This window comes from Agelaius phoeniceus, chromosome 13 (assembly GCF_051311805.1).
Source record: "Agelaius phoeniceus isolate bAgePho1 chromosome 13, bAgePho1.hap1, whole genome shotgun sequence".
In the NCBI taxonomy this organism is placed as follows: domain Eukaryota; kingdom Metazoa; phylum Chordata; class Aves; order Passeriformes; family Icteridae; genus Agelaius; species Agelaius phoeniceus.
In genome coordinates, this window is record NC_135277.1 from 8333665 (window position 1) to 8346257 (window position 12593).

At 47.2% G+C, this 12593-nt stretch overlaps 1 protein-coding gene across 2 annotated transcripts in view; it reads right to left on the bottom strand.

Moving 5' to 3' along the window:
* Positions 1-4733: 4733 nt before the first annotated feature.
* CTXND1 (cortexin domain containing 1) overlaps positions 4734-12593 on the bottom strand; it is a 36566-nt gene continuing 28706 nt past the window's right edge. For both annotated transcript variants that reach the window (XM_077185545.1, XM_077185544.1), the window contains exon 3: positions 4734-8371. In XM_077185545.1, coding sequence (XP_077041660.1) covers positions 8138-8317 — 180 coding nt within the window. In that variant the 5' untranslated portion in view covers positions 8318-8371 and the 3' untranslated portion in view covers positions 4734-8137. The remainder of the gene's footprint in view (positions 8372-12593) is intronic.

Here is a 12593-nt window from a genome sequence, read left to right on the forward strand (position 1 = left end):
AAAGAGTGATACTTGGAGGTTCATCCCCAAATCAAGGATGACCTGGCCAGAAAAACATTGGCTCTTTGTTGTTTATCAAGGAAAAGCTATTTTGCCTTCAGGCTCTTGGAGCTGAACTAATAGGCAGATATTTATTTAATGTACTCTGTCTGCATCATCAATTTATAGATGCTTTGTGCTATCTTTTGACCTCAAAGGACAATTGTGAGTTGACACCTTCCCTCTTGGATTTAGAAATAACCCATCCTGTTCCTCTGGCTTTTCTCCTGGCAGCAGCAGGAGGACACACAAGGCATTCATCCAGGAGAGAAATTTCTTTGCAGAAGCATTATCCATGGTGCACCCTGGTATATCTGATGTCCTGGAAGGGAAATGCCTGACAGAGAGCTGATGTTGGGGCAATGTCATTGGCCAGCAGCTGTGACCTTGATGCAAGACACTGCACAGCCAAGAAGGACTGTGGTGTCAAGGCTTTCTGGGTGCAGGAATGCTTAGGGAACTGTAAATCCATAGGGCTCTTCCTGAACTTTGAGCAAAGGTGAGTCGTGCACACACCCAAGGAATTCCTCTTCCAAAGAGCCGAGTGGATGCTGCAATTCCTGCCAGCCGGTGGGACTTGGGCTTGCTGTCTGCTCAGGCAGAAGGTCAGTGGTGCTGAGACCCCAAACCCAGCCACAGATCCTTCCTGGCTCGTGCCCCAGAGCCAACCAGCCCCGAGGGAGGAGGTGGCTTTGCAGTGGCCACCCTGTGCCTCCCTGGGCCAAGCACCGCGCTGGGGACGGCTGGGAGGAGGGAAGGGCCCCTGTGGCCCCAAGGTGACTGAGCTGAGCTCCTCTAGCCTGGGACACCTGGAGAAGTTCCAGATTCCCAGAAGGTGGAGAATTTCTGGAAAGGACCTCAGGCATAGCAGGTTTCAGAGGTGAGCTGGACAAAGTCCAAAATCCCAGGACGGAGCTCAGAGTCATCTGCTGCCTGCTACATGGATGGGGGCCAAAATACCAGGAGATGATAGAAAAGGAGACAAACTTTTCTGTGTGCCCAAGACCACTTTCTTCCCCCCAGAAGAAGGCAGTGGGCTCATTTTGGGTGGCACTGTGGAGAAGGGAGGTCCATGGCCATGCTGCCCTCAGCCAACACAGCGAGCCTGGAGCCACAGCACTGCTGTTCTCACCCCTGCCAGGGTGCCCTGTGTCAGGGACAGTGAAGGGCACACCTGTGCTGCAATCTGCAGGGCTGCCCACAAAACAGCTTTGGCCTGGGACCAGCAGCACCCACTGCCTGGGGGGAAAGCAGCCTCTGACCCAAATTTTGGGAAACACACAGGTGATATGGGCACCTCCTGCTTGCTCCACCTCCTCTGGGGCAGCTGGGGCCAGTTTGCACCCTGGTCCTTTAAAATGGAGGTCGTGGAGCTTTCTTCTGGTTTTGGGGGAAGTTGAGCACTGGTGAAAGGATCAGGCTCTTGGAACAAGAGAGTGTTTCAGTCCAACAGGCTGACTGGATGCTTGGAAAAAGTTTATTTTTGAAGTGCCAGTTTCAGTTGGGTTGACTGCCTCTACAAAGAGCTTCCCAGGCACTTCTGGAAGATTCTGTTTCAGTTAGGGTTGAGCATGGCTGTGTCTGCTTCTAGAGATAACTAAATGCTCTTTGATTTAGATGTGTTTTTCTTAGTTTGCTTATAATCTGGCTTCAAACAAAAGTGGAAAAAACCCACAAACAGACTCAGAGCTCCTTTTTCACTGCCCTGTCACAGCACCAGGTTTGTGGGTTTGTAACCTGTGTGTAGAACAAGAAAATCCTTCTTGGATCTTCAGAAGCCTGGAGGAAAAAATAAAACCTTTCTGCTGTGTCAGACACCTGAGAGGCCTCATTCAGGGTCATCCAACGTTGTGTGGGGAGACAGAGTCTCGCTCATGACCAGAGGAAATGGAAATGTGTGTCTAAATGGAAGCCACAGCTCTTGAGCTAGCCTGAGGCATCCTTCTCCTGCCTGGTGTTTCCCACTCAGCAGAGGCCAGCAGTTCCCAGGAGCAATCCATGCTGGAGCAGTGATGACCCAGGGGTGAGTAGTGCTGGGCTCTTGGATGGGAGCTCTTGGAGGGGTGCAGGAGCTGCTGCTGGGCTGTGCTGGTTTATCACAGGGTGGGCATAGAGGCAATAAATCATGCTGCCTGAGACTATTCCACCTGCTTTTGTTATTGTGCTGGTAGCAGAACTAAAGGCAGCCACTGTTTAGTACTTTGAGATGCATTTTCTTACAGATCAAAGCGTCGTCTGGTTGGTGTGTAATGAAAAATCTGGGTGTAATTTATAACAGTGCTGTTGGTATAATTAAGTGTCAAAAAAAAAAAAAAAGGCATGGAATAAACCCTTAAAATGTATTTCAGAATTTAAAGGAACCAATGAGTTTTTGCTGTGAAATGCAGGCACTCTTCACCTGAAGTAGTTTTCTGCAGAGATTCTAATTAGAAACGGATGTGGTATCTTGGGAAAAAAAATAGTTTTGATGTAAGCCTTTGGGTCAGCAATATTCATAATTCTTTCATTACCCAGGCAGTAATAACTCAAAGTAAAACACTCTCTCAGTAGCTGTTCAGGGTCAAGGTAGTGACTTTGTGAAGAGGAACAGGGCTGGTAGGTGATGCTCACGTAGCTTTTGGTGTAAAGCAGTGAGGCAGGAGACAATTTCTCAGGTTTGATTGCTGCTTCTGTTCAGAATGCCCACACAGTTGCTGCTTAGTGAGAAAGAAGGAGATCATTTCTGGGATTTTAAAATTGATTGAAGGCTTTGGAAGTACGTGAGGGACATGCTGAGGTGCTGGCACCATGCTGCTCCATACAAATCTGCTGTGAGCTGCTCCTCCTTCTCAGCTTCCCTCATTCCCAAGAACTTCTTCACCTCAACTCTGTCTGTGTTGCACAAGTGCTTGGTTTTCCATGAAGTTTTAACCACAGACTGGTGCTTTCTGGTTTTACCTGTGCTTTCTGGTTTTACAATACTGTTTGCTCTATAAGCAGCTGAGGCAGGGCTGGTGTTAACACATTCAGTGAACATCCAAGGGAAAAGGGAAATGCTGCAGGAGCAGAATCCCTGGTGGCAGCTGGGCATCCCTTGGCTCAGCCTGGGGATCAGCACCTTGGTTTTGAACACGGAGGGGCTGCCTGGGAGGGTTTCTTGTCCCACTCCTCGCTGTGCAGGATCCAGGGCAGGGGGGCTCAGGGCTCAGCACCTGCAGCATCTCCAGTGCCCTGCAGAGCACAGGATGCCCTGGAGCTGGGGTGTCCTGGGACCCCATTCTGGGGGGCTCTGGGATGTGCCCAGCTCTGCTGCCTGCTCACCCCTACCAGGTCCTTCCTTTGATCTGCAGAGGCAAGACAGCAGCTGCTGGAGAAATCCAATCAATCTTAAATGTAAAATAAGTTTTGAAAAATTTCGCACTCCTTGTGGCTTCAGCACACCTAATGCAATTTTAATACATTTTTGATTTCCAATTTCCCTGTGTGGGCTGCCTGGCTAGGTTCCAGTACAAAACATGCAGCTTTGTAACTAAGAATTTTGTCATTCAGTGTTTCTTAACACTGTTGTGAATTTAATTATATATGATAACCTGAGAATAAATGCAACCAGCATTTTCAAATTGTTCATTGCTTTAAAGATGTGTGTGTGAGCAGAGTTTTCCTCCAGGCTAGCAAGGTATTGACCATTTTTAATGAAAATAGTTTTTACAAAAAAATTCAAAATGTGAAGGAGATGGCTGTAGTCTGAGCACAGCATTTCCCATCTGAGCCCTGTGTTGGCTTCTGAGCTGAGGCAGTCTGGGCTGAAGCTGCCTGCTGAGACTGTAATGGCCCAGCAGGCTGGGGACACCAGGCTGCAGCAGCATCATCTGGGTCTCTGGCTTGCCATCAGTCCCTGCTCCTTCCAGAAAAAAACATTTCCAGGGTGTCTGCTCAAATTCAGCTGCTGCTGGCCTCAGTTCAGGTCTGCTCTTACCTTAGCCAGAGTAGCTGTACAGAAAGCAAAGACTCCAGTCCCTGCTTCTGACTAGGAGAGCAGTAATGGTTTATCAGTGGGGCTCAGTCTTTGTGGCAAACTGGGTCCCAGGCACAAAGATCCTGCTGCCAGAGGACTTGCTGCAGGGACAAGCAGATCTATAAAGCACCCAGCTTTCAGGCAACAGAGCTCTTTTTTCAAGATGAAAGAATTAGCAATTCATTTCTTCATCTTTTTCAAGAGGAGGAGTTCCCTAGGTGATTTTTACCCTGCATATCCCATACTCTGGAGCTTCTTCAAAGAGACCCCCACAGATGCTCCATGCTCCTCATTTTCAGTCACTAGCAGGAGGGGTTCCAGTCTCAGTGGCCCTGTTTCTTTTGGTATGCAATTTGTTACTGAAAATGAATTGCTGAAGTGCAGATGCTGCAGTCCCCCACTGAGCTGAAGCTCAGCTGAGTGCTCTTCCTGGCCAAGGGAGTAACCTGAAATAGCCCCTCTGGAAAGGCTGGAATAGCTGGGAAGGCTGACCTTCTGCAGAGCCACAGGAACACCTGGGGCTCTGTCAGCTCTGCCCTGAGCTCCAAAAATCCATAGTGGTGCAGGGAGTTGTTCTCTGCTCTCGCCCTCCAAGGAGGCCTGTTAGGAATGTATGCCCTTCTTGTACATCATGTTGTGTTGTGAGTATTTTTAAAAGGTGTCCTGGCAACAGTGAGAAAACCACAACAGAGACAGCAAGGAGGTTTTCCATGTTGAAGCTGTTTATTATGTTAGATAAATACACTTGCAACAAGTTTGACTTGCATCCTCTGAGTGCAGTGGCTGGTAGTATGGCACAATGATTATAAAAGAACCAAAACTAGCAGAGGCACTTGTTGCATGCAGCTGGAATTACTACCAAGCCCAGTGGTGCAGCTCCTGCTGGCAGACACCCTCCCTGGCCATGAGCTTTGCCAGTGGGGCTGGCTCCAGCCAGAGCTGCAGGGACACAGCTGGGGTGGGAGAGCCCTGGCTCCAGGGGAAGGAGCTGAAAATGTCTGGCTTAGGCAGGATGCTCAGTATTGCTTTTGGTTAAAGAGGAGTGAGGTTGTGTGATTGTAACCAGTGGGGAAAGGCAGAAATTAGAATGAATCTTAGAATCTGCTGAGTTGGGAGGGACCCAGCAGGATCGTGGAGTCCAACTCCTGGCCTGGCACAGGACATCCCAGGAATGTCACCATGTGCCTCAGAGGGGTGTCCAAAGGCTCCTTGAACTCAGACAGGCTCGAGGCCTGTCACTGGTCACAAGAGTGAAGAGATCAATAGATTTGCATTTTCTCTAGAAAAACAATCTCGTTGACTTTTATGCAGTCATGTATGTGAATATCCAGATTTTTATAAAGACATTTTTTTTCAACAGAAGGATGGACTTGACAGGCTATGCCAGGAGAACAAGTGCCTTTTTATTAGAAAACAAAGCTACCCAGAGGGGTCTTTTCACGAGGTTTTTCAGGAAAATCCATAAAATGGTTTGTTCAGCTGGACAAAGAGAAAAAAGTGGCAACCATCCTTGCAAAGCAAATTTGTCAATTTGCTTCCTCAGCATTTGTAACCCTTTGTTCTCAGACAGGCATTGCTCCTGAAAGGACTGAGTGCTGCTGTCCCTGGCCAGGAACACAACACAGGACTGACCCTGGGCTCTGTAGTAGTTGGGCAGCCTGCTCAGAGGCTTGGACTGAAGCACCTGAATAAGTCCTTGACTGAACTGGGGCTTGTCAGTGATATGTGACAGTGCCAAAGAGCCCTGCATGCAGACCAACACCAAGTGGAGCACTGGCACTGAGAGGGGTGAGGACAGGCTCTGTCCTGGCTCTGCACCAGCTGTGAGCTCAGCCAGGTGACCTGCACACTGAAAGTGCCCCTGGCCTGGACGTAATTTTGTTATGTTGCTTATTTTGTAAATAGCCCCACTAGAGGGATACAAGATTTAATGACAAAAAACAGGTTCCAGACTTTAGCCCAGGGAACAGAAGTGTTGTTCTCTGAGCTGGGACATCCATTCCTATGGTGCAGATGGACTTGCCCACCAGTAAGAGAGAACTGTGGGTTTGCTCCAAGTATGATGAACATTAAACATTCAAGCCTGAAAAAGTGCTCAGTTACTGGTGATAACCTGGCTAGCAGAAGCTGAGGCTAAATAGCAGCCTGAGGAGCAACCTGCAGTGGGTGATGGAAGCAGTGGAGGCATCTAGTAGAGGACATCAGGAGGAAAGCTAATCTTTGAATTTCCTGCCTCAGGAATGGGATCTCCTACAACGGAGATCAGCAGAAATTGTGTGATTCAAAAGATCCGTGCAGAAGTCTCCATGTGCCTCATAGCCTGCTGTTTTGGGATCTCTGTATTTGCAGTGTTGAGCACCTTACACCCTCAGAAATCAGTGGGCTATGTAAAAAAGCCAGGTGCCATTTGGCTTGGCCCAAAATACTGCAATGAGAGAGCAAATGGGGGTCTGGACAAGTCCTCTGCCTGTGTAACAAGACCCAGACCTTCCCTGTTGGTTTTAGCAGGAAGAGCTGTGAGTAAGAACCTCATTTCTGTGTCTCTATCTAAGGCTCTCCATGTGCTTTCTGGCATTGTTAGATAGACAAAATGAGGTGTGACAAGATGAAATTGTTACACCCATTTCACTGATGTGTAGACTGAGGCACATAAAAATCGACTTGTGTGATTATCAAACAAACCTGTCAGAGCTAGAACAGTGCCTGACAAAGGCTGTGTCTCAATTTTCTTGTCACAGCCTTTGCTTCCCCCTTTCCCATCCACTGTGTGTGGTGTCATGGCAAGAACCTGGGGGTCAGGTTGGATGGTGAGGAGAGGAAATGGAGAAATGCCTTTCTTGAAGTTTTGTGCTTTCAAGCCTTGTCAGTTCACGGTGCTTGTAGCACCTGCTCTGAATTGCTTCCTTTCAATCCCTTAAGTTGAACATTTAGTCATGAAAGAAAAGGCAGGCATGGGCAAACCTTAGAATTTGAGGAATAGAGAACTTTGGAATGCTGCAGTCCCCACTCTTCAAAGGGAAATAATAAATTTCCAGAGCTCCCATGTTCTGCCTTCTTGCATAATGGCTGTCTTAATTAATTGAGAGAAAGAAATGTACCTCACAAATTCGTGGGAAAAATCTCCCTTTGAAGGAGCTGAATTTCTCCGAGGTAGAATGCTTATTATTGTGTGTGACTGTAAATGTTATGCTGAGGGGTCTGAATGACAAAGCTGGGAGAAAAGTCTCTCTGCTTATTGTCCTTGTCATTCTAGTCCTGTCCCATCCCACTGAAGTGCACCTGGAGCAAAAGAAGGGTCAAGTTGCATGTGGAATCACTCTTTGAAAATCACAGCAAGTGTTATGTAGTTGACACCAGCAGTGTCCAGGCTCTGCCACAGGGATTTTTGGTGCCTACCAAGCTCAAAATCAGTGGTCTGACTAATCCAAGGGCCCATGACAGAGGAAAGGGCTGGTTTTTGCATTACTAGGACAGAGCAAGGTGGTGCTGTGGGGTCTACAGCAGTCCAGGACCCCTAAATCTGAGTGCCTCAGTATCCTGGTCACTGGAATTATAGCTGCAGTGGGGTGGGGAGTGCAAGTGCAGAGCCAAGTGAGGCAAGAATAAACCTGCTTGTATAATTCTACTTAGCCAGAGGTAGTCCAGCACTTCTACTTAGTGATGCTCTGGTGTATGAAACCTGGGCCTTTCCTAAAATGCACCCACAGTGACTGAGGAAGCAATCAATATTTGGAGCAATCAGTTTCCAGGAAAGACAGAGTACCCTTGTTGCTTTTTCATGGTATTGATGGGTTGCTTTTTCATGGCATTACCCTGGGTTTGTGGGTGATATTGAGAGTGGGACAAACTGTGCTAGACCGAGAGTTACATTAGGAAAATCTGGAGAATCTTGTGCTACTTGAGTTAAAATGACAACTGTAAAATAAGAATTGCTGCATAGTAGTAAACTCTGCTGCCAGAATGGCTTGCCGATACCTTGACCTGCTGAGCAGAAACAATGTACACGATGTGCTCTTGGAGATATTGCCTTTGCCCTGCATATCTGGAAATGGCTGTTGGTGGGACAAGGAGCACAGCCTCCCATGGCCCTGCCTGGGAGCCCCATCAGTCATCGAGGTGCTGCTCCTCCCACGTGGACGTGGGGATGGCGCTGTAGGGGTCCATGATGACTTTGGCACAGCGGATGATCATGACAATCAGGAAGAGGCAGAGGAACACGAAGCAGGCCAGCGTCAGCCCCTTGTCCACGTCGACGTACACGGGCTCTGGGGTGGGCACCTCCATGGCTTGGGCCGCTCTTCATCCCAGTTGGAGTTTGCTCCTAACATCATCAAGCTCCTGCAAAACAAACAGGGTGTCGGGCCTGAGGGATTATTGACACGGGGAGAATCTGGGGTTGTGCCATGATGGGGTCTCTGGTGTCAAGATGACCCCGAGGTGTTGGAAAGTCTCTTTTTTCCCAGCCCTGAGACTGAAGAAGACAGAATTCCTTGGCTCTGGTTCTCAAGGTTGTTTATTATTTTTTATCTAGAACATTCTTTCTCTGAGCTGCTGAGATCTGTCCAGCACGTCACTTCATGGCACACTGACCGCCCTCAGGGTGGCATTATCTTTTCATACTAAAAACTATGTGTGCATTATTTACAATCATTTTCCAATACCTATCACCTGTGTTAGACAGTTTGTCTCTACTCTAAACCAATCCCAAAGTGCCACCATCACAGCAGAAGATGGAGGCTGAAAAGAAGAAGGAGGACAGGACACACCCAGATTCCTCCATCTTGCCTCTTGAACCCCCATTCTGAAAACCCCAAATTCTACTTTTCCACCCTGTGATAAACTCACCATCATTCCTGTGATAAACTCACCATCATTCTATTCAAACTCTTGTGGCTTGTAAATCCTCACACAAAGTTGTTAATTGTTTCCATGGGCTAAAATCATGGGCACAGGTGGTTTTGACTCCGTGCCAAGGTCTCTGAGCCCCCTGCCAGGGTTCCAAGTCCTCCAGGGCAGTCAGAGGAATGTCCTGGGTTCCAACAGTACACAGGTACTTGTTACAGATCTACTGAGTTCTTGCAGGGAATTAAACCCAGTGGAAATATAGCTCAGGTGAATGAGATCTGTGAGAAGAAGAAACCTCATCTCCACCTTAATTTAGCCCACAAATGCTTCTTGCTAAAATATTAGACACTAAAAGGAGATGTTAACAAAGAAAAGAGAGGCAATAGTGAATGAGCACTATTTGCTTGAAATATCGTCTCCTAAAAGAGGCACAGACACTGTTCTTGTCTCAGCATTTCCTAATCATAAAAATATTTCCATTCCTCTGCTAGTGTGAAAGATCAGACAAATGGCAGAGCAGACTGTTTCTATTCCAATTTTCCTCTCTGTCCAAACATTCTCTGTCTCTCACTGGCACAAAGCAAAGTGAAAATTATGCATACTTATTTTCCATAATCTTTTAATCTTTGCTACTCAAGGTTCTCCAGGCAGTAGATGATTTTTTTTTAGGAGCAATATAATTTTTAAGTGGATGTTTTATCAACCAGAGAGGTACAGGTGATTGTGATTAGAACAAGTATTATCTTATTCACTGCAGATGTCTGCATAGCTGAAGGTCTCTCTGGCCTCCTCACCTGAATCCAAAACCAAAATGAGTTCAGCAGTGATGGAATCTCTCTGAAAGTTTGATTCTGGACAGTTCATCAGCTGATAACACAAACTGCTTTGCACAATTGTGCTGAAGGAGAGGAGCTGACCTTGCACAGAACTGAGTCACTGCACAGGGATGAGGAAACTTCTGACATAATCCATGTTTGGCCAAGGTGGGAGGGAGAAGTGCTGGGGATTACAGTGTAGAGGATCAGGAGTATGGAATGCCTCTTACAGCAAACAAAACAACAAAGTCATTCACATCAAAAGCAATCACCAACCTGAGAGCAGCCCCTGCTTTAACTGGAGAGGAGAGATGGGAACAAGAAGATATTGAGAGGATTTGGCGAAGCTGGGGTTTCAAACAGCCCAGCTGCTCTCTGTTACTGCACTAACACAGTGAGGAAACCCCAGCTTTTATTCCACAGACAGGTTTGCCTGGTTGTGTTTGCAGTGAGCTGCTGGCAGGGCTGTTGCAGCGGTGCCCCACATCTGGCTGCAGCTCTGCTCCTGCAGCATCGCACTGTGCCAGCTGCCCTGGCTGTCCCAGGCACTCCTGAGCTCCTGTGCCCTGCCCATCTTCCTCGGGGTCAATGAAGACCTTTCATTTTACAAGCTCAGTTTCTTCCCTGTCTCATGATTTCCTCCTTTTCAGGTGGTTTTCCAGCCTCACAGCCTCCTAGATCCCACAAGGCAAGCACAAATCAGCTGGGCTCTTGAGTCTATTTTAAGCATGAGGATGTCAGGGTTTTTTTTAGTTTCCTGAAAGCATAGAAATTACTGTGACAGCCAGGGAAATGAAAGAAGCTGATGACACAAAGTGAATGAAACCAAGCAGACATCTCATGATCTCATGTATTTATCAGTCACATCCTTAGGAGCTCATGAAGAAGTCTCTGAGGAGTGAGGTCAGGCTTGTAATTCTCACCTTGCCTGGTCAGAGGTCTAATATTCCCCAGAGACTCTGCTACCCCTCTATTTCACCAGCCAAGAGATCTTACATTGCAGTTTATAACTTCATTTGATGAGAAAAAGGTTTGTCAGCAAAGCTGAGTATTAACTATGAATACTTTATGAATACAAAAGAAAAAAAATGTTATCAAAACTGCTAATGTATCCCAGTCTTTTCCTGCAGTACTCTTGTAAAGGTCCAACAAGGATGGGTGTGATTTTTAATTTTCTTTTTTTTCCCCTCCTGACATTCTGGCTGTTGTACCATGTGGGATTATTTCACCCCAAGTTACCTCCTGCAGAATAGCAGAACTACCTGGTAAATTCCATCAGTACTGATCTTGGAGGGAAAACTGCATTTTCCCTCAAATGTACTTTCTTTGGAAAGATGAATAATTTACTCAGAAAATGATCAGAGGTTTCAAATAGAGATCTATTCCCTGGGAGATTTTTCTCTTCAAAATGGCATCACTCAATCTCATAGAAGTCTGGTGTAAGTGCTGCTTCAGGACAGTGCCTGGGGGATGTTTCTCTTCTGCTGGAGGGGAAAAGCACATTTTGGAAGGGACAGCCAGGCTTTAGCAGGCTTTACCCAGAGAGCAGAGTCAAAGGCTGTGGCACCTGAGCTGTGGTTTGCACAGTAAATTACAGTGACAGCTTGAACCTAATGATTTCAGGTTTATATTGATCTGTTTTGACAAAAGTAGACATTTTCAGTGGAATTAGAAATATTTTTTTCCAAAAAAGCCGTAATCTTGAGGTTGTATAAATCACATTTTCTCTCCTTCTGGTCCCCCCACAAACTCAGGGATGTTTTGATGCTGAGCAGTGCTCTGCATGCAGTCACTGCTGATGGCCACTGTGTTTCTTGGGTCTGGCTTTGGCTGTCCTCACTCTCAGCTTGGCTGCTCACCTGCATCTGTCAGAGTGGAGCCTCCTCTGCAGCTCTGGTTGTCAAAGGGTTCATGTGAGCAGTGGCAGGTTGGTGCCAGCAGCCCCTGGTGCTGTTCCATGCTGTCACTGCACTCCAGGAGTCCTTGGTGCTGGAATGGGGCTGTGCCTGGGGCAGCTGGCTCCAGGTCAATTTATTGTGGCTGGAACTCGCTGCTGTACTAGATCAGGCAAGAGACAGTCCCCAGATGCAAAAGTAGATGTGTTCACAAATGCAAAAAATGCAAAATAATCCCCAAATTAAAAAAAAAAGAAGTGTTCACCAGGACTGTTTCCTCTTGGGAAAGCCCAGCTCCCACATATCCCATGGACATGCTGTGTCCTGCTGTCTGCCAGCTCCTTGTGCTCCTCCACCTCTGTCACAGCTGCACAACTTGTCCTGTTTAATTCCCATTTCCTTGGCCAGGGCCTCCTCTGCCCTTCCTCACTCCCCTGGTGCCCAGCAGTGCATCCAGCTCTGGAGTGGGCTGTGGAAGTGAATCCCAGGATGGAGCAGGTTAATCCCATGCTGGATGCTCTGCCTGCACCCCCTGCCCTCCATCCCAGCCCTGGGATTGCTGTGCAGGTGAGCAGAGGGGTTTTGCAGTCGGTTTTTCTTGGTCTGGTGTGTGAAGTCCATCAGTGCTGTTGAAATTAGCTCTCTCTCCAGCTACAGGCTGCTTGGCTGCATGTTTTGCTCTTGTTTGCTAGCAGGGCTGATGTTCACAGCATTGTGTGTATGTGGGGGGAAAAATCAGCAGAAACAATTATAAAGTTTCATACTTGAATGATCAAATTTTCTCTGAATAGCTGAATTGTAGAAAATTACATTTTTTCCCCAGCTTGACAGCAATAAGCTCTAGAATTGTGGTTTTTAATATTCTTCAGATTTGTTGAAAACGTGATTAGGTCTAAACAAAGAAACAATCCCTGGTTCCAGCTTGGCAAGTTAGCCATGCTGCATCCATGTCTTCCTGTAAATCCCTGGGTGTTTCAGTGCAGTCTCTCCCCCTGTGACCCCTCT